We start from the raw sequence: 21,854 nt of genomic DNA on the forward strand, positions 1-21,854 counted from the left end.
TATTCTTTAAAAGCTTAAATATTTTTGTCAGGCTCAGTTGGGGCCTGCTGTATCACTGAAGATAGGCCAAGTGAGTTTAATTTCACTGCTCTCCAGCTGGATGGAATTGCAGTTCAATCAGGCATTGAATCCCTGACAGTGACGTTTTTAAAAATGTTCCACCTCCATTTATAGGGCTTGAGCGGTTCATGGTCAGGGTCAAGAGCTTGGACACAACACTCCAGTTGTGGGTGGAGGCTAGAAATGTTCCCTCCTACTCTGAAAATTAGGTGCTCTCCTGGTCACCCTGCAAACTATGGCCGAGTCAACGATAGAGGGTACTGGTGAGTGTGATCCCAATGCTAGTAATGTTGGAGCTAATTTATTTACTCACTGAATGTTTATTCCAAACTAAATAAAAATAAGAAATGCATTGTGCATAAAAGGATTTCAATTTTTATTTTAAAAGTAATGATAAATTCCTAAAGAATACAATTCTGTTACAAAGCTTTAAGAAAATACAACTGGTGTAAATGTTGGAATTTCATTCTTCAACAGCCACATTTTGAGATGTAATATCAGCTATTTAGGATCATTTGATCTTTTCTTCACAATTATGATCCCTGGCTTTAATCCACAGAATCAATAGCTGTTACATATAACACTAACTTTCAACAGCTCAACACAAACAAAACATCAGCATTTTCAACTATGGTAAATAGTCAATAAATACATTTTTATATTAAAACTATTAATTTTTAGGCAACAGAATTCCTTTATATGAACAAGAAAGATTAAGACAACATATTTAGAATGTGTTATTATTTCTGTACTTAACAGGAAAGCAGTATTCAAGAGGAATCACTGTATGGCTACACTGAATATCAATGAGCTGGTTTAAAAGAAAACACAGGGGAGATGATGATAATGCTAAATGCATATTTTTGACACTCGTTATAAGCTTTAACATTTTAAATTACATATTAAAATTTTACAGAATCATGAAACACAGAGTTGCGATTCAATAGCTAATGTATTTTCACTCAAGAAAATAGCTGGACCGCAGAAGAAATCTTGATCATGCCGGGCTTAGAAATGTATTTCACGAAGATAATCAGGATCACGTGTAGTTATTTAAAGGAAGACACTGATTAAAGAATGACACAAAACTGCTGTTTGGAACTACAATATGAACCAAAGTTTAATTATTAATGCTATATATTATCAGTTGACTGAGGCACAACATTTTAGTCACTTTAAATTCAGAAAATTCAGTGTCGGTGTCATTTTTTAATGTTACCTTGTCCCATGACATCAGAAGGCAAGTCTTAACTGGTCTATCAATTTTTTTTGCAAAAGTTGGTTCATTTTTGTGTTGAAAATATGAACATTTGTAGCATGATGCAATTTCTTCAGTTCTCCATTACAACTAGAGGTCATTGGACATAGTCCTTTTACACCTGCACTACACACAATGTTGTGTGCTAGATGGTTGTGGTCAGGTGACAGTCATGTGAACTTTTGAGTTCACATGCTCAAGGGACTCCTTTGAGGCCATTTTAGTCCTTTTCATGGGATTAATTTCATAGCTATACTTTGGCTCTTGCTGTGCAGGCTGAGTGACAGGTAGGTTTGTTGATTCCACAGTAGAATGATGGCTTGTCTCAACCTTTACCAGGACTTCATAGTAGAGTAGATAAAAGACAGGTGTAACAATTCCAACTACTAACATTATCATCACTGCATTCCACCAGCGTATGCCCCAGTCAGCTCCATAATGGGGATCTTTCCGTGGCAAAATTTTCCGATCTGCTGTTTGATAAAATGGTTGTGTAGATAATGCTGAAACAACTTCATTTAAATGTTCCCTAGTGCTGTCATTTGACTTCACTATCCTTTCTATGTCTTTATCAACCTCTCGGAGAAAGTTATCAGCATTTTCATTTGATGAAGAGGAGTCTACACCTGTACTAGATTCCTGAAACCGTGCATTAGATTCCAAGGCAGGACATGGAACTAGTCTTGATTTGACTGGGCTGTGTGTGTCACCTAGTAGAGTGATCTTTTTCACTGGAATCTTTACAGATCTGAGAGCAAAAAAGTCCTGGTCGTTGATAAGATTATTAACCCTTTTGATATCTGCAACCTGAAAATTAAATTTAAATATTTAGCAACAAAAAAATCATACTAGGGACAGTATGCTCATTTTATTCTTTCTAAAAGTTTTTAATCTATGTCTCTACACCTTCAGTAGGTGAGGTAAATGCATGACATCATTCAGATTGCAATTGTAACATTGAAGCTGGTAGGTGTCTTAAAGTATATTTCAATCTCAACTAAGCAACTGCACTTATTTATTAAATGTATTAGTACTCGAAATCAAAATCCTCGAAATAATGAGACAGCAAATATGAGTTGCTCCTGCCAAAAATATTACATCAATTTTTTGATTCTTACTGACTTGCTTTGATTTGCTGTAGAAGGTGAGATTTCTATGCCTACATTTTGACCTTCCATCACTTCCTGCTTCTCAAGATTCAGATCGTAACCTTAGACTCTGCTACTCTGTATTTGCAAAGGAAAAATAAAAATGTCTTTCATCGTTTTGATTGTGATATTCAGTTGCATTGCTGGAACCATAATTTTATTTTTCCAAAATGGACTCACAACAAGTCAACTTGTAACTTTGTTTTAAGATTAGAAGTCTCCAGTGGGAACCAGTGGCGCTGTCTGCAGTCAGACAGAGGTTAAGATCTTTTATAAGGGAATAGTTCTGTTGTAACACAGGGTTATGGTAGATGAGATGGGGGCTGCAAGTATAGCATCTGTGCCTCTGAACCAGAAGCTCTGAGTTCAAGTCTGACTTGAGCAAATTGATATAGGGAGTGACAAGGTATTGGAGGTTTTGGCAGGCTTAAAAGTGGACAAATCTCCAGGTCCAAATGATGTGTCCCAGACTGCTGAGGGAAGCAAGGAAGGAGATCGCAGGGGCTCTGACCCAAATTTTTAATTCCTCTCTGGCCATGGGGGAGGTGCCAGAGGACTGGAGAACAGCTAATGTGGTTCCGCTATTTAAGAAGGGTTGTAGAGATAAGCCAGGGAACTACAGACCAGTGAGTCTCACATCAGTGGTAGGGAAACTATTGGAGAAAATTCTGAAGGAGAGAATCTATCTCCACTTGGAGAGGCAAGGTTTGAACAGGGATAGTCAGCATAGCTTTGACAGAGGGAGGTCATGCCTAACAAATTTGATTGAATTTTTTGAGGCGGCGACCAGGTGTGTAGATGAGGGTAGTGCAGTTGATGTAGTTTATATGGATTTCAGCAAAGCCTTTGACAAGGTCCCACATGGGAGACTTATAAAGAAGGCAAATGCACATGGGATACAGGGTAGTTTGATAAGGTGGATTCAAAATTGGCTTAGTTGTAGGCAACAGAGGGTGATGACAGAAGGCTGCTTTAATGACTGGAAGCTAGTGTCCGGTGGCGTATCACAGGGATCTGTGCTGGGTCCCCTATTATTCGTCATTTATATAAATGACATAGATGACTATGTGGGGGGTAGGATTAGTAAGTTTGCGGATGACACAAAGATTGGCCAGGTGGTTAACAGTGAGATTGAGTGTCTTGGGCTACAGAAAGATATAGACATGATGGTCAAATGGGCAGATATGTGGCAGATGGAATTTAACCCTGAAAAGCGTGAGGTGATACACTTTGGAAGGAGTAATTTGACAAGGAAGTATTCAATGAATAGCATGACACTAGGAAGTTCTGAGGAACAAAGGGACCTTGGCGTGTGTGTCCATAGATCTCTGAAGGCGGAGGGGCATGTTAGTGGGTGGTGAAAAAGGCACATGGGACACTTGCCTTTATCAATCGAGGCATAGATTACAAAAGTAGGGAGGTCATGTTGGAATTGTATAGAACCTTGGTGAGGCCACAGCTGGAGTACTGTGCGCGGTTCTGGTTGCCACATTATAGGAAGGATGTGATTGCACTGGATGGGGTGCAGAGGAGATTCACCAGCATGTTGCCTGGGATGAAACATTTAAGTTATGAAGAGAGGTTGGATAGACTTGGGTTGTTTTCATTGGAGCAGAGAAGACTGAGGGACGACCTGATCGAGGTGTACAAGATTATGAGGGGCATGGACAGGGTGGATAGGGAGCAGCTGTTCCCCTCAGTTGAAGGGTCAGTCACGAGGGGACAAATTCAAGGTGAGGGGCAGGTTTAGTGGGGGATGTGAGGAAAAACCTTTTTACCCAGAGGGTGGTGACGGTCTGGGATGCGCTGCCTGGGAGGGTGGTGGAGGCGGGTTGCCTCACATCCTTTAAAAAGTACCTGGATGAACACTTGGCACGTCATAACATTCAAGGCTATGGGCCAAGTGCTAGTAAATGGGATTAGATAGGTAGGTCAGGTGTTTCTCACGTGTCGGTGCAGACTCGATGGGCCGAAGGGCCTTTTCTGCATTGTGTGATTCTGTGATCCCAGGACCCGTGGGCTAAGGAAGGTGTAAATTGGGTTACCAATACTCCGAGATTGGCCTGGAGTCTCCAGAAATTGAAGATTAATCTCTAGGACACAGCACTGTGCAACCCTGGAGTTAAATCATAGAGACACTAAAAAATATTATTTTTGGATAAAGGATTGGTTAACAGAGTGTGGACATAAACGAGGTTTTTTCAACTTGGCAATGAATAGTGGATGCTGCAAGGATCAGTGCTGGGGGCCTCAGCTGGTTACAATCTGCATTAATGACTTAGATGAAGGGACAGAGAGTAATGTACCAAAGTTTGCTGATGATACCAAGCTCGGTGGAAAGGTGAGCTGTGGGGAGGGCACAGAGAGGCTGGAAAGAGATATAGGTAGGTTAAGTGAGTGAGTAACAAGATGACAGATGGCATATAAAGTAGGGAATTGTGAAGTTATTCACTTTGGTCATAAGCATAGAAAAGCAGAATATTTTTTAGAAGGTGAAACTTGTAAGTGTTGATGTTCAAAGACACCTGGATGTGCTTCACAAAGAAGAACATTAATAACATACCAGAAATGTTGGGGAACACAGGGTTTAGTGAGAGGGAGGAACTGAAAGAAATCAGTATTAGTAGGGAAATGGTGTTGGGGAAATTGATGGGATTGAAGGCCAATAAATCCCCGGGGCCTGATAATCTACATTCCAGAGTATATAAGGAAGTGGCCCTAGAAATAGTGGATGAATTGGTGGTCATCTTCTGAGATTCTATAGACTCTGGAAGAGTTCCTATAGATTGGAGGGTAGCTAATGTAACCCTACTATTTAAAAAAGGGAGGCAGAGAGAAAACAGGAAATTATAGACCAGTCAGTCTGACGTCGGTAGTGGGGAAAATTCTAAAGTCCATTATAAAAGATTTAATAGCTGAGCACGTGGAAAACAGTGGCAGAATCGGACAGAATCAGCATGGATTTATGAAAGGGAAATCATGCTTGACAAATCTATTGGAATTTTTCGAGATGTAACTAGTAGAGTTGATGAGGGGGAGCCAGTGGATGTGGTTTATTTGGACTTAAAGAAGGCTTCCGACAAAGTCCCACATAAGAGATTGGTGTGTAAAATTAAAGTGCATGAGATTGGGGGTAGTGTATTGAGATGGATAGAAAACTGGTTGGCAGACAGGAAACAAAGAGTAGATATAAACGGGTCTTTTACCGAATGGCAGGCAGTGACTAGTGGGGTACTGCAGGGATCAGTGCTGGGACCCGTTATTCACAATATATATTAATGATTTAGATGAGGGAATTAAATGTAATATCTCCAAATTTGCAGATGACACAAAGCTGGGTGGGAGGGTGAACTATGAGGAGGATGCAGAGATGCTTCAGTGTGATTTGGACAAGCTGAGAGAGTGGGCAAATGCATGGCACTCGCAATATAATGTGGATAAATGTGAGGTTATCCATTTTGGTAGCAAAAACAGGAAAGCAGATTATCTAAATGGCTATAAATTGAGAGGGGAATGTGCACCGAGACCTGGGTGTCCTTGTACACCAGTCGCTGAAGGTAAGCATGCAGGTGCAGCAGGAGGTAAAGAAGGCAAATGATATGTTGGCCTTCATAGCCAGAGGATTCGAGTACAGGAACAGGAATGTCTTGCTGCAATTGTACAGGGCCTTGGTGAGAACACACCTGGAATATTGTGTGCAGTTTTGGTCTCCTTATCTGAGGAAGGATGTACTTGCTATAGAGGGAGTGCAGTGAAGGTTTACCCAACCGATTCGTGGGATGGCGGGACTGACATATGAGGAGAGATTGAGTCGATTAGGATTATATTCGCTGGAGTTCAGAAGAATGAGGGGGATCTCATAGAAACCTATAAAACTCTAACAGGAATAGACAGGGTAGATGCAGGAAGGATGTTCCTGATGGTGGGGGAGTCCAGAACCAGGGGCCACAGTTTGAGGATATGGGGTAGACCATTTAGGACTGAGATGAGGAGAAATTTCTTCACTCAGAGAGTGGTGAGCCTGTGGAATTCATTACCAGGGAAAGTAGTTGAGACCAAAACATTGTATGTTTGCAAAGAGTTAGATATAACTCTTGGGGCGAAAGGGATCAAAGGGTATGGGGAGAAAGCGGGAGCAGGCTTTTGAGTTGGATGATCAGCCATGATCATAATGGCGGAGCAGGCTCGAAGGGCCGAATGGCCTACTCCTGCTCCTAGTTTCTATGTGCTGGTACAAGGAATGCAGAAAGTTAGCATGCAGGTGCAACAAACAATTAGGAAGGCAAATGGCATGTTGGCCTTTATTGCACGGGGATTGGAATACACGAATAAAGACGACTTGTTGCAACTGCACAGGGTTTTGGTGAGACCGCATCTGGGGTAGTGTGCGCAATTTTGGTCTCCACATTTAAGACAAGCTATACTTGCATTGGAAGCGGTGCAGCAAAGGTTCACTAAATTGGTCCCTGGGATGTGGGGGTTGTCCTGTGATAAGAGGTTAAGTAAATTGGGCTTATATTCTCTGGAGTTCAAAAGAATGACAGGAGATCTCATTCAAACCTGCAAAATTCTGAAGGGGCTTGATAGGGTAGACGCTGAGAGATTGTTTCTGCTGGTTGGGGAGTCTAAAATACGGGCGCACAGTCTCAGGGTAAGGGGCCAATCACTTAGGACTGGGGTGAGGAGAAATTACTTCACTCAAAGGGTTGTGAATTTTTGGAATTACCCACATCTTGGTTGTGGATGCTCCATCGTTGAATATATTTAAGGCCAGGATAGACTGACTTTTGGTCTCAGGGAATTAAGGGGTATGGGGAATGGTGGGAAAATAGAGTTGAAGCCCTAGATCAGCCATGATTGTACTGAATGGCAGAACAGGCTCGATGGGCTGTACAGTCAACTCCTGCTCCTAGTTCTTATGTTCTTTTTTGAGACTGCTTGGTTTGGAGTGGGATTTTTGAATTGTAAGGATATTGGTTGGGGGGGTGGGGGCGGTGCACGCACAACAGGAATAATAACTGGATTAGGAAAGTAAGGAGTTTGAGACGTTATGATATTATAAAGTAAAATAGTAAGGAATTCTCTGAGACAGTTGGGTATAGGGGTGAAAGTGGCAGGGGGAGGGTGAAGGGTAGAGGAAGCAATGGGGTGGTGAGCAATTATAGAAATTGGAGCATGGAGGAGTTGGGGTTTATATGAGATACTTTAATTGAAGAGCTCATTCTAAACTTTCCAAAAAAACTAACTTAGTGGTTCTGTGCTTGCTGACCTACATTAGTTCCTGTTCTGCCAATGCCTCAAGTTTAAAATTCTCATCTGCATGTTCAAATCCCTCTGCGGCCTTGCCATTCGCTATTTCTATAACCTCCAGCCCAACAACCCTCTAACTCAGGCCTCTTGTGTACCTCCCACTTTTCCTACCCCCCCACTGGCAGCTGTGCCTTCAGCCGTCTCAGCCCTAAAGCTCTGGAGTTCCTTCCCAAACCTCAGCCTCTTCACCTCTCTACTCCTTTAAGACACTGCTTAAAGACTACCTACTTAACCAAGTGTTTGGTCTCCTGCTGTAATTTCTACTTCTTTGGCACAATGTGAATTTTTTGTATGATAATGTGGGGTCTTTTATTACACTACAAGTGCTATAAAATTTTTTACAAGGTTTGTTGTACTGTCAGCTAGAACAATTAACATAATAATGAAGAGAATCCCATTGAATTATATATGTACTGAATGATAGGACAAACATGTAACAGAAGAGTTAGAATTTTGTTTGACTCAAGTAGGCTTCACCATTGAAGACGATTTTTTGGAATGCAAGCCAACAGATCAGGTGCTAATTATAGCATGTATCCTCACAGTTCACCACAACAGTACAATTTTTTTTAATCAGATCTAGTTTAATTTACATACTAATGAAAGCCACAGTAACAAGTGGTAAAAATTTCAGTAGTTACCATTGTAAACTAATTATATAACCTAAGCCAAGAGCAAATTGGCTTTGGGTAACTAAGATCAGAGAGGTGAATGCATGGCTCAAAGACTAGCTTGGGAGAAATGGATTTCAATTCATGGGGCACTGGCACCAGTACTGGAGAAAGAGGGAGCTATACCATTGGGATGGTCTTCACCTGAGTAATGCTGGGACTAATGTCCTGGTGATCTGATAACTAGGTCTGTAGAGGGGGTTTTAAACTAAACAGTGTGGGTTGGCGGGGGAAGGGTCCACATGAGGGGAGATCTGGAAAGTTATAGGGAAAACACAAGGCAATAGTGCAGGGTAGCAATACGGGTAATGGTAACCAGGGTGTGACAGGAAGGGACAGAGCATACAAACATAACTGTGCACTACCAGGGGAGGCAGTGGCATAGTGGTATTATTACTGATCTAGTATTCCAGAGACTCAGGATAATTCTCTGGGGACCTGGGTTTGAATCCGGGTCTCAAATTCGAATTTGAATTCAATAAAAATCTGGAATTAAAAGTCTAATGATGACCATGAAACCATTGCCGATTGTTGCAAAAACCCATCTGGTTCACTAATGCCCTTTACGGAAGGAAATCTGCCACTCTTACCTGGCCTACATGTGACTCCTGACATGTGGTTGACTCTTAAAATGCCTTCTGAACAAGGACAATTAGGGGTGGACACACATCCCATGAAAGAATTTTTAAAAATGTTCAGAGCTGGAAAAAATAGCTTTAAACTAACAGATGGGAAGGAGGGTTCAGGCGAAGGGAGATGTAGAAATCCAGAGATAAAAGTTGAGGATTAGGGAAAGTATATCGATGTGGGTAAAGATAAACTGAGGAGGACAGGAAAGGGACAGAAAATTTAACAGTAATAGTGTTTCAGAGAGTAAGGTCCATGCAGGGAATAGTAAATAAAAAATAAAATTGAAGTCACTTTACCTGAATGCACAGAGCATCCATAATAAGATAAATGAACTAGTTGCACAAATAGATAAATGGTTTAAATCTAATTGTCATTAGAGACATGGTTAAAACGTGACCAAGATTGGGAAATAAATATTTAGAAAAGACAGGCGGAATGGAAAAGGAGGGTTAGTCCTGATAATAATGGATGACATAAGGACATTCGAAAGAAGGATCTTGGCTCAGAAAATCAGAAAGTAGAATCATTATGGGTGATGATTAAGAATAGCAAGGGTCAGAAAATGTTGGCGGAGAACTTTACAGGCCCCCTAACAGTAGTTATACCATTGGACAGAGCATTAAACAAGAAATTATTGAAGTTTGTAACAAAGACAATGTAATAATTATAGGGGACATTAAATTGGCAAAGATGATTTGGAAAATTATTTTGCACAGTGCTTATGTGACAGTTCCCTGGAGCAATATGTTGTTGAACCAAATAGAGATAAAGCTATTTTAGATCTAGTATTGTGCAATAAGGCAGGGTTAATTTGATGATGATAGGGATGCTAGTACAACTGAATTCCACACTGAAGTAGGTCATTTTCAACATAATCACAACTAAGAATCTTAAATTTAAACAAACCCAATTACAAAAGTATGAGGGGAGAGCTGGCTAAGGTTGCTATAAGGTAAATAGACTGAAATGTACAGCGGTAAACACACATTGGAAAACATTTAAAGAAACAATCCAAAATGTTCAAAAAAAAATGTTCCATTGAAAAAAAGCTCAGCAAGAAAGATCCATCCATGGCTTACTAAGAAGGTTAAGGATAGTATTAGATTAAGAGATGAGGCTTATAATGTTACAAGTCATAATAAGTCTGAGGATTGGGAATGTCTTAGAAACCAAAGGGCCACTTAGGCTTGGTAAAAAGAGAGAAAATAGAATGAGAGTAAACTACCCAAAAACATAAAAACAAATTGCAATAATTTTTACAAATATATAAAAAGTCAGCTTTAGCTAAAGTAAACATTGGTCCCTTAGAAGCAGAGACAGGAGAAATTATCATGGGGAATGAGGAAATAGGAGAGACATTGAACAAATACTGTATGTCTGTCTTCACAATAGAAGACACAAGTTACATACCAGAAAGGGAGAGTAACCCAGGGGTTAAAAAGAGGAAGGAAATTAAGCTAATTAATATCAACAGGGAAAAAGTGCCGGAGAAACAAAAGGGGGTAAAATCTGACAAATCCCCACGACCTGATGGCCCACATCCTAGGGTTGTTTTATTAGTATTCACTAACGGGATGTGGGCTTTGCTGGCTAGGCCAGCATTTATTGCCCATCCCTAGTTGCCCTTGAGAAGGTGGTGGTGAGCTGCCTTCTTGAACCGCTGCAGTCCATGTGGTGTAGGTACACCCACAGTGTTGTTAGGGAGTTCCAGGATTTTGACCCAACGACAGTGAAGGAACGGCAATATATTTCCAAGTCTGAAAGTCTGGCAGCATCGGCGGAGAAGAAATCAGTCAACGTTTCGAGCCCTCATGGCCCTTCAGCAGAACTGAAGCATAGTTTCAACAAGGGAGAAATATAAATTGGTTTAAGGTGGGTGGGGGGGGGGGGGGGGGGAAAGAGACACATTGAGGGTGTGGTGTGAGCAGATAATCAAATTATCTGCTCACACCACACCCTCAATGTGTCTCTTCCCCCCCCCCCCACCCACCTTAAACCAATTTATATTTCTCCCTTGTTGAAACTATGCTTCAGTTCTGCTGAAGGGCCATGAGGGCTCGAAACGTTGACTGATTTCTTCTCCGCCGATGCTGCCAGACTTGCTGAGTTTTTCCAGGTAATTCTGTTTTTATTTTGTTTTGGATTTCCAGCATCCGCAGTAGCTTTTAGCTTTTTGTTTTTATTTCCAAGTCTGGATGGTGAATGGCTTGGAGGGGAACTTCCAGGTGGTGCTGTTCCCATCTATCTACTGCCCTTGTCATTCTAGATGGTAGTGGTCGTGGGTTTGGAAGGTGCTGTCTAAGGAGCCTTCGTGAAATCCTGCAGGGCATCTTGTAGATGGTACACATTGCTGCTACTGTGCGTCGCTGGTGGAGGGAGTGAATGTTTGTGGATATGGTGCCAATCAAGTGGGCTGCTTTGTCCTCAACAGTGTCAAGCTTGAGTGTTGCTTGAGCTGCACTCATCCAGCCAAGTAGAGAGCATTCCATCGCACTCCTGACTTGTGCCTTACAGATGGTGGAGAGGCTTTGGGGAGTCAGGAGGTGAGTTACTCGTCGTACGATTCTTAGTCTCTGACCTGCTCTTGTAGCCACAGTATTTATATATCCAGTCCAGTTCAGTTTCTGGTCAATGGTAAACCCCAGGATGTTGATAGTGAGGGATTCAGTGATAGGTAATGCCATTGAACGTAAAGGGGCGACGGTTAGATTCTCTCTGGTTGGAGACGGTCATTGCCTGACACTTGTGTGGCACGAATGTTACTTGCCACTTGTCAGCCAAAGCCTGGATATTGTCCAGATCTTGCTGCATTTGGACATGGATTGCTTCAGTAGCTGAGAAGTTACGAATGGTGCTGAATACTGTGCAATCATCAGCAAACATCCCCACTTCTGACCTTAGGATGGAAGGAAGGTCAATGATGAAGCAGCTGAAGATGGTTGGGCCGAGGACACCAACCCGAGGAACTCCTGCAGTGATATCCTGGAGCTGGGATGATTGACCTCCAACAACCACAATCGTCTTTCTTTGCATGACTCCAACCAGTGACTCATTTTACTAGGGCTTATTGATGTCAAATGCGGTCTTGATGTCAAGGGCAGTCACTCTCACCTCACCTCAGGAGTTCAGCTCTTCAGTCCATGTTTGAACCAAAGATGTAATGAGGTCAGATGCTGAGTGGCCCTGGCGGAACCCAAACTGGGCAGTGAGCAGGTTATTGCTAAGCAATTGCTGCTTGATAGCACTGTTGATAACCTCTTCCATTACTTTACTGATGATCGAGAGTAGACTGCTGGGGCGGTAATTGGCTGGTTTGGATTTGTTCTGCTTTTTGTGTACAGGACACACCTGGGCAATTTTGCAGATAGCTGGGTAGATGCCAGTGTTGTAGCTGTACTGGAGCAGCTTGGCTAGGGGCACGGCAAGTTCTGGAGCACAATCCTTCACTACTATTGCCGGAATATTGTCAGAGCCCATAGGCTTTGCAACATCCAGTTCCTTCAGCAGTTTCTTGATATCAGGTGGAGTGAATCGATTTGGTTGAATACTGGCATCCATGATGCTGGGGACCTCCGAAGGAGGCCGAGATGAATCATCACCTTGGCACTTCTGGCTGAAGATTGTAGCAAATGTAACTTATGTGCAGGGCTCCCCCATCATTGAGGATGGGGATATTTGTGGAGTCTCCTCCTCCAGTGAGTTGTTTAATTGTCCACCACAATTCACTACTGGATGTGCAGGACTGCAGAGCTTAGATCTGATCCATTGGTTATGGGATCACTTAACTCTGTCCATTACTTCCTGCTTTTACTGCTTGGCTCGCAAGTAGTCCTGTGTTGTAGCTTTACCAGGTTGACACCTCATTTTCAGGTATGCCTGGTGCTGCTTCTGGCATGCCCTCCTGCACTCTTCATTGAACCAGGGTTCATCCCCAGCTTGATGGTAATGGTAGAATGGGGGAAATGCCAGGCCATGAGGTTACAGATGGTGGGTGAGTACAATTCTGCTGCTGTAGATGGCCCACAGCGCCTCATGGATGCCTAGTCTCGAGTTGCCAGATCTGTTCGAAATCTATCCCATTTAGCACAGTGGTGGTGCCACACGACACAATGGAGAGTATCCTCAATGTGAAGACGGGACTCATCTCCATAACGGCTGTGCGGTGGTCACTCCTACCGATACTGTCCACATATAGATGCATCTGCAGCAGGCAGTTTGGTGAGGATGAGGTCAAGTACATTTTTCCCTCTTGTTGGTTCCCTCACCACCTGCTGCAGACCCAGTCTAGCAGCTATGTCCTTTAGGACTCAGCCAGCTTGGTTAGTAGTGGTGCTAACAAGTCACTCTTGATGATGTTCATTGAAGTCCCCCACCCAGAGTACCTTCTGTATCCTTGCCACCCTCAGTGCTTCCTCCAAGTAGCCTTCAACATGGAGGAGCACTGATTCATCAGCTGGGGGAGGGAGATACTTAGTAATCAGGAGGTTTCCTTGCCCATGTTTGACTAGATGCCACGAGACTTCATGGGGTCCGGAGTTGATGTTGAGGACTCCCAGGGCAACTGCTTCCCGGCTGTATACCACTGTGGCGCCACCTCTGCTGCGTCTGTCCTGCCGGTGGGACAGGACATACCCAGGGATGGTGATGTTGCTGTCTGGGGCTTTATCTGTAAGATATGATTCCGTGAGGATGACTATGCCAGGCTGTTGCTTGACTAGTCTGTGAGATGGCTCTCCCAATTTTGGCACTAGCCCCCAGATGTTAGTAAGGAGGACTTTGCAGGGTCGACAGGACTGAGTTTGCTGTTGTCAGTTCCGGTGCCTAGGTTGATGCCGGGCAATCTGTCCAGTTTCATTCCTTTTTGAAACTTTGTGACAGTTTGGTACAACCGAGTGGCTTGCTAGGTCATTACAGAGGGCATTTAAGAGTCAACCACATTGCTGTGGGTCTGGAGTCACATGTAGGCCAGGCCAGGTAAGGACTCAGATTTCCTTTCCTAAAGGACATTCATGAGCCAGATGGGTTTTTACGACAATGGTTTCATGGTCGTCATTAGACTTTTAATTCCAGATATTACTGAATTCAAATTTCACCATCTGCCATGGCAGGATTCACACCCGGGTCCCTAGAGTATTACTCAGGGTCTCTGGATTATTAATCCAGCGACAAGAGAGAGGGGCGAGGGGCGAGAGGCGATTTAGTGGGATGAGAGAGGGACAGAGTGGCGAGAGGCCATTAAAGAGCGCGGAGAGAAAGACGAGAGACAATTAACGAGCGCAAGAGGGAAAAGCATTTGGAGAGCAGCTGATTGGTGAGTAGGATTGGTATTTCTAGGCTTTAAAGTAAAATTAGGGTCTTTAGTTTGTATTTAGGTCTCATTTTTTTTCTCTCTTTTTCTTAAAAATAGCTTGTTAACTATAGGATTGATACTGGTGTAAAAAAATAATTACAATAAAGTGTAAAGAGCAGGGATACTAGAGTAATTAATTAATTAAATAGGATAGCGATGGCAGGATGGATGATGTGATGCTGCTCCAGCAGGTAGGAGCTGCTGGACACCAAGGTGATCCAGAGCGAGCACATCTGTAGTAAGTGTTTCCAGCTCAAGGATCTTCGGATCAGAGTTGAGGAGCTGGAGTCCGAGCTGTAGACATTGCATTACATCAGGGAGGGGGAAAGTTATCTGGACACTTTGCTCCAGGAGTTGGTCACACCCCTCAGATTAGGTAATTCAAATTTGGTCTGTGATCAGGGGCAGGAGGGTGTGACTGCAGGGGTAGTGTTCGAGGAGCCTCAGCCCTTGCAACTGTCCAACAGTTACGAGGTTCTTGGAAGTTGTGTGGACGAGAGCGGGGACTGCAGGGAGGATGAGTGAACTGACCACGGCACCATGGTACAGGGAGACATTCAAGTGCGGGGAGGAAATAAGTACATAGTAGTGGTATGGTACAGGATAATTAGGAGGATAGATACTGTTCCCTGCAGCCATGAGTGAGAGTCCCAAAGGCTATGTTGCCTGCCCGGTGCCAGGGTTAAGGGCATCTCCTCAGGGCTGGAGAGGAACTTGGAGTGGGAGGGGTGGGATCCAGTTGTCGTTGTCCACGTTGTTACCAACGACATTGATAGGACTAGAAAGGAGGTTCTGCTGAAAAAATTTGAACAGTTAGGAGCTAAATTAAAAAGCAGAGTCTCCAAGGTAATATTCTCGGGATTAATAGCTGAGCCACGGGCAAACTGGCATAGGGTAAATAAAGTCAAGGAGTTAAATGCATGGCTCAAAGATTGGAGTGGGAGGAATAGATTTCAATTCATGGGGCACTGGCACCAGTACTGGGATAGAAGGGAGCTGTTCTGCTTCACTTGAACCATGCTGGGATCAGTGTCCTGGCGAATCGAGCAACTGGGGCTGTAGATAGGGCTTTAAACTAAATTAAGGTGGGGGAGGGTTCTGGAAAGGGGATATGCAGGCTTACAAAGCAAAAGGATATTGCAGCATTGCAGGGCATCTATTTAGGTAATGATACCCAGAGTGTGACAGGAAGGGACAGAGTGTACAAACATAAAAAAAGCAGCAAATAGGGTCAAGAGGGGAAAAAATGGTAAAAAGACAAAATGAATGGCTCTTTACACGGCATAAATAGAGGTTAATGGGTATGATCTTATAGCCATTAAGGAGACATGGTTACAAGATCAAAGCTGGAACTAAATATTCAGGGGTACGTGACTTTTCAAAAGGACAAGCAGGAAGGAAAGGGTGGTGGGGTAGCTTTGTTAGTACGAGATGGAATAAATACGATAGCAAGAAATGATCTTCGATCGGAAGATGTAGAATCCATATGGGTGGGAGGGAAGAAATAATAAGGGGAAGACGACTCTGGTGGGAGTGGTCAATAGGCCCGCTAACAGTTGCTATACGGGAGGACAGAATAAATCAGCAGATAATGACGGCATTTAAAAAATGCAGTACATTAATCATGGGTGACTTTAATTTTCATGTAGGTTGGGAAAATCAAATTGGCAGAGGTAGACACGAGCAAGAATTCATCAAGTGTATTTGGGACAGTTTCCTAGAACAATATGTTGTGGATCCAACCAGGGATCAGGCTATTTTGGATCTGGTAATGTGTAATGAGGCAGGTTTAATAAATGATCTCAAGAGTAAAGATCCCCAAGGAAACAGCGGCCACAACATGGGTGAATTTAGCACTCAGTTTGAGAGTGAGAAACCTGGGTCAGGAACAACTGTGCTAAACTTAAATAAGGGTAATGACAAAGGAATGAGGGCAAAGTTGGTTAGATTGGACTGGGAAAGGAGCTTAGCAGAAAAGACAGTTGATGACTCACAATAAAGATATCCCAGTGAGGAAGGATTCTGGAAGGGGATAAACCAGCCGTGGTTAACCAAGGAAGTTAAGGGTAGTTTCAAATTGAAAAAAATATATATAATGCGGCAAAAATTAGTGGTAAGACACAAGATTGGGAAAGTTTTAAAAACCAACAAAAGATGACCAAAAAAATAATAAAGAGGGAGAAAATAAACTTTGAGGGTAAACTAGCAAGTAATATGAAAATGGACAGTAAGAGCTTCTTTACATATATAAAAAGGAAGAGAGAGGCCAAAGTGAACATAGGCACCTTGGAGAACAAGGCTGGGGAAGTAATAATGGGGAACCAGGAAATGGCAGGGAAGTTGAATAAATACTTTGCTTCAGTCTTCACGGTAGAAGACACTAATAGCCTTCCAAAAATACTGAATAATCAAGGGGCAAAAGTAGGGGAGGAAATAAGTACAATAACTATCACTTGAGAAAAAGCATTAGGGAAACTAATTGGGCTAAAGGCCAATAGGTCCCCTGGACCTGATGGGTTGCATCCTAGGATATTAAAGGAAGTAACTACATAGATAGTGGATGCACTGTAATCTTCAAAAAATCTTCAGATTCTGGAAAAGTCACAGAAGATTGGAAAACTGCCAACGTAAGGCTCTTATTCAAAAAGGGGATGAGACAAAAAGCAGGCCAGTTAGCTTAACATCCGTCATTGGGAAAATGTAAAATCTATTATAAAGGTTGTAATAGCAAAGCATTTAGAAATGCATAATATAATCAAGCAGAGACAGCATGCCTTCATGAAGGGGAAATCATGCCTGACAAATTTGTTAGAATTCTTTGAGGAGGTAACAAGCAGGATCGATAAAGGGGAACAAGCAGATATAACATATTTGGATTTCCAAAAGGCGTTCGATAAGGTACTGCATGTAAGGCTACTTAATAAGATAACAGCCCATGTTGTTGGGGGTAGTATATTAGCATGGATAGAGGATTGGCTAACTAATAGAAGAAAGAGTTGGGATAAGAGGGGGGGCATATTCAGGATGGCAACCTGCAACTAGTGGAGTGCCATAGGGATCAATGTTGGGGCCACAATTATTTACAATACATATTCATGATTTAGATGAGGGAAGTGAATGTACTCTCGCTAAGTTTGCAGATTACACAAAAATAGGTGGGAAGGCAAGTGGTGAAGATGACACAAAGAGTCTACAGAGGGATATAGACAGGTTAAGTGAATGGGCAAAAACTTGTCAGATGGAATACAATGTGAGAAAATGTAAGGTTATGCATTTTGGCAGGAAGAATAGAGGAACTGAATATTATTTACATGGAGAAAGACTGCAGGAAGCTACAGCACAGAGGGATTTGGGAGTCATCACACATGAATCACAAAAAGCTAACATACAAATTCAGCAGGTATTAGGGAAGACAAATGGAATGTTGGCCTTTATTTCAAAGGGAATGGAGTATAAAAATAGGGAAGTCTTGCTAAAACTTTACAAGGCACTAGTTAGACCACAGCTAGAATACTGTGAAAGGTTTTGGTACCCTTATCCAAGGAAAGATATACTGGCATCGGAGGCAGTCCAGAAAAGGTTCACTCGGTTGATCCCAGGTATAGAGGGATTTTCTTATGAGGAGAGGTTGAGTAGCTTGGGCCTATACTCATTGGAGTTTAGAAGAATAAGAGGCGACCTTATTGAAACATATAAGATTCTTAGGAGGTTGACAGACTAGATGCTGAGAGGTTGTTTCCCCTTGTGGGAGAGTCTAAGACCAGAGGGCATAATCTCAAAGTAAGGGGTCACCCATTTAAGACAGATGAGGAGGAATTTCTTCTCTCAGAGGGTAGTGAATCTGCAGAACTCTCTACCACAGAGGGCTGTAGAGATTGGGTGGTTAAGTATATTCAAGGCTGAGATAGACAGATTTTTAATCAGTAAGGGAATCAAGGGTTATGGGGAAAAGGCAGGAAAGTGGAGTTGAGGCTTATCAGATCAGCCACGATCCCAGTGAATGGCGGAGCAGACTCGATGGGCTGAATGACCTACTTCTGCTCCTACGTCTTATGTTCAATATTGGATTTTTCCTTATTTTTTCCTGAGGAGATGGCTGATGCTGCTAAGCACATGTTTAATGCCCATTCCTTGTTGTACTGGAGTGGTGGTGGTCCTTGTGGGCGATAGTACTCCCAACAATGGTAATACTATATTAGAAGTATAAAATAGGAAACTAAAGAAACATACACAAGGTTATTAGAATATGGAATATATTACCAAAAGTAATACTGAAGCTGAGGCAATTTTAACGACTAAGAGGGAAGCAGGTAAAGACTTGGGGAGAAAAGAAGCTAAGGTTATGGGGAAAAAAGGGAAATATGTATATTTACGTTAAATAATGATGATGTGGAACTAGCACTAACAATCAAATATGATGGGTCCTTCTGTGTTGATTTTTTAAAGAAGCAAAAAAAATGCAGCAGGTTTACAAAAACTTTACCCATATTTTAAGGCATTGATTTTGTGTTAGAGAAATAAATACTGGTGTCTATTTTTATTTTTCTATTTTTATTCTAAAATCACTTCCTAAAATAGTGCTCCCCACAATCTAATGGGATTTGTGATATTTCATAAGAAGTAAAAGCACTGCACTATAGAACTCAACACTAGAACTCCTTTCTGCACTTCCACACAACTCTGCAAGTCTCATTTACCTCTGGAGTTGGACTCATCAAAAAATGGTGAAAACAGTGGAGTGCGCCACATTTTTCAGCCACTAAAACTCATTTTCTACAATAGAACCTTTATGAACTTGGCATTTTTATTCTTGCTTTCCCTCAGTTTTGACATTGCGTAATTTAAAAGAATATTCTTTATACCATATTGTACTGTGCCTTTACTTCTACATCTGTAATATATTTTCAATCCTATTTTCTGCCTATAGCTTTCTTTACCATTCCTTCCACCTCTTCTTTGTAATAATCCTTTACGTTATGACTCAAATCATCACTTACAGTACAGCAGTACTGCAAAGCAAGTGCATTCAAGGTGTCACCCTCTTTAACTTCCCGGACCAGGTACACAATATCATCCAACCGATCTTTAGATGTGGTTCTTCGTATTTTCTTTCCTCTTGGTCTCAGTTCAAAACATTCTGCATCCTCTTCTGAAAGTTCATTTTCTGAAGGTGTGCCACTTGTGAACACATAAACATTGCCTCCCAATGCCGGCTGAACAGTAGCCGGCAGGAAACGAGTTTGACTTCTCCCTGCCATAGTCAACTGTAAGGAAATTTAAACACAATTAGGTTAGTACTAACCTAAGAAAAATGAGGAAATAATTTACTTAGATAACAAGAGAAGTACAGACGAGGAAGACCGTTCAGCCCATTCTAGCACATTCATTTGAAAAAAAGTTCATTTTATCACAATACCCAGCCATTTTGTAGCCTTCCCCTAATTTCCTGCCAAAAAGTCAATTCTATCCATTGACCCGTGAAGAACTTTTCTCACTTTACTGATAAACACTTGAGTTTTTTCAAAAGCAAAACCAAGACCATTTCTATTAGTTCAACAGATTACAATAAAACACAGTGCACCTAGAAATACATTTCAAATACAATCTGAATTCTACTCATAAAATTTGCAACAATATTTGGAAGTAAGCCAGATATTTCCTTACACAATATTCATAAACACATACTTCCCAGCAGCAGTCAGTGCATATAGATCAGGAAGGGGAACACTGAATTTTCCCTTCTCTGATCCAGAGGTGCTGATGTCAGCTGCTGCACCTACCTAACTCCTGCGCTGACTCAGATCAACACAAACAAGGGATCAAATCTAACGCCTCCTGTTTTCAATGACTAAACAGTACACCACAATTATTTACCCAGGTATCTTTAATTATTTACTCAGGTACCTGTGATGGAATGTTTGAGATTTTACACAAAAATCTGTCAGAGTATTTTGAGTTCAGATTGCTGAGATCCAGAATAGTTAAGTGTGTAACTAGTAACCCAGGATACATACAAACATACAGAAATGGTGAGGGGCAACTCCTGATCTCCGGTCACCTGTCCCCTTGTTAACATCTCAGTGACTATTTACCATATCACAATTTTGAAATCCTCTACTAGCCCTCAATCCTCTTATTTCCAGTGAAAAAGCTCTAACATCACAAGTTTTTTTTTGCTTAACTATGTCTCCTTGTTATCACCCTGGTGAGTCTGCATTGCACTTTTTCAATTGTTTATATACCCTTGCCAAAATCCATTGCTCAAAACTATGCAAAAGTTCGTCATTACATTTCTATTTTTATACTCTATATCTTCACTTGCAACACCCAAGATGCTGTTTGTCTTTGTTACGATTCTGTTTGCACAGTGCTACTTATTAATGGAACACCGCAGGAGGGGAATTAAATGTATAATCCATATCTCTCCTCTCAGTAAGTTCTTGGTACCAATCTTATTCATTTTACTTACTAGGTGTAATGTTTACAGAAAATGTACAATACTTTCAAAGTTTTACATATATTTTGATGGATTTCACTCGTGGAAGCACTGCTCTATATTGACACATTAGGATCTCCCCTGGGAAGATTCAGCCTCTGACCCTCGCCCTCTGGCATCTGGGGGACAACCCACTGGGCAGGGGGTCAGGTAGCTCAGGTTCAGACATTGAACATACTGTACCCCACAGGGACATCGCATCGACTGGACTGCTGGCTGAATCTACACCCTCTCTCTATCAAGAGTGACCTTCGCTCTCCGGGCCGGGGCCAGGAGTGACCCTCGCTCTCCGGGCCGGGGCGAGAGGAGTCAGGAGTGACCTTCGCCCTCGAGCAGCCTGATGCCGGGGTGAAGAGGCGGCTGCTCCTCCTTCCTGAAGAACTCTGTGCGCCATATGACGCGGGCCGAGGCTGGACTCACCTGTTCGCTCTCCCGGCTCCATCTCTTCACCCGAGCCACGTCGCCGGGCGTCGGCCGAGAGCAGGCATCGCGCTGTAGCCGCCGAACAGCAGCCGCAGGCCGGAGTAGGCCCAAGGGTGGGGGAGGCGGCGTACTCGTCTCCGGCTGACGTGAATCAAACCCTGGCCCGGTTTCCGGTAGATTCGGCTCTGCCGCTGGAGAGTCTCTCCCTTTCTCTGTCTCTTTGGGGTTTGGCAGATCTTCAAACTGCCAGATCAACCATAAACTGTGATCTCGCGAGGGTGAGAGCGCGAGCTGGATGGTATGGAGTTGGAATTATTGGGATTTGAACATTAGTGGGAATGAATTATTGGGATTGAGGCTGTTAGGATTTGAATTATTGAGATTTGAATATTAGTAGAAATGAATTATTGGGATTGGGGCTATTGGGATTTGAATATTAGTGGACATGATTGAGATTGTTGGGATTTGAATATTAGTGAGATTGAATTATTGGGAATGGGGCTACTGC

The 21,854-nt window shown here is 42.4% G+C and overlaps 1 protein-coding gene across 2 annotated transcripts; it reads right to left on the reverse strand.

Moving 5' to 3' along the window:
• Positions 1-412: 412 nt before the first annotated feature.
• On the reverse strand, positions 413-21,630 carry lysmd3 (LysM, putative peptidoglycan-binding, domain containing 3). 2 transcript variants are annotated; one of them, XM_078565000.1, is made up of 3 exons: positions 21,344-21,630; positions 19,365-19,691; positions 413-2,125 (listed from the first exon to the last, which is right to left on the reverse strand). In XM_078565000.1, exons 2-3 carry the CDS (start codon positions 19,683-19,685, stop codon positions 1,478-1,480), a joined length of 969 nt encoding a protein of 322 aa, XP_078421126.1. In that variant the 5' UTR covers positions 19,686-19,691; positions 21,344-21,630; the 3' UTR covers positions 413-1,477. The 2 variants fall into 2 exon arrangements, with proteins under 2 accessions (XP_078421126.1, XP_078421134.1); XM_078565008.1 differs by having other exon boundaries at positions 19,425-19,691; positions 21,344-21,627.
• Between the last annotated feature and the right edge of the window lie 224 nt (positions 21,631-21,854).

Source organism: Cetorhinus maximus, chromosome 2, assembly GCF_964194155.1.
Source record: "Cetorhinus maximus chromosome 2, sCetMax3.hap1.1, whole genome shotgun sequence".
NCBI lineage: Eukaryota > Metazoa > Chordata > Chondrichthyes > Lamniformes > Cetorhinidae > Cetorhinus > Cetorhinus maximus.

What these genes read in the sequence shown, in the direction of transcription:
- lysmd3 (XM_078565000.1), bottom strand. Translation starts at nt 19,685, where the DNA reads ATGGCAGGGAGAAGTCAAACTCGTTTCCTGCCGGCTACTGTTCAGCCG. An exon ending in AAGAAGAGGTGGAAGGAATG is followed by an intron (nt 2,126 to 19,364) that starts GTAAAGAAAGCT and finishes TTTAATTTTCAG; the next exon opens with GTTGCAGATATCAAAAGGGT.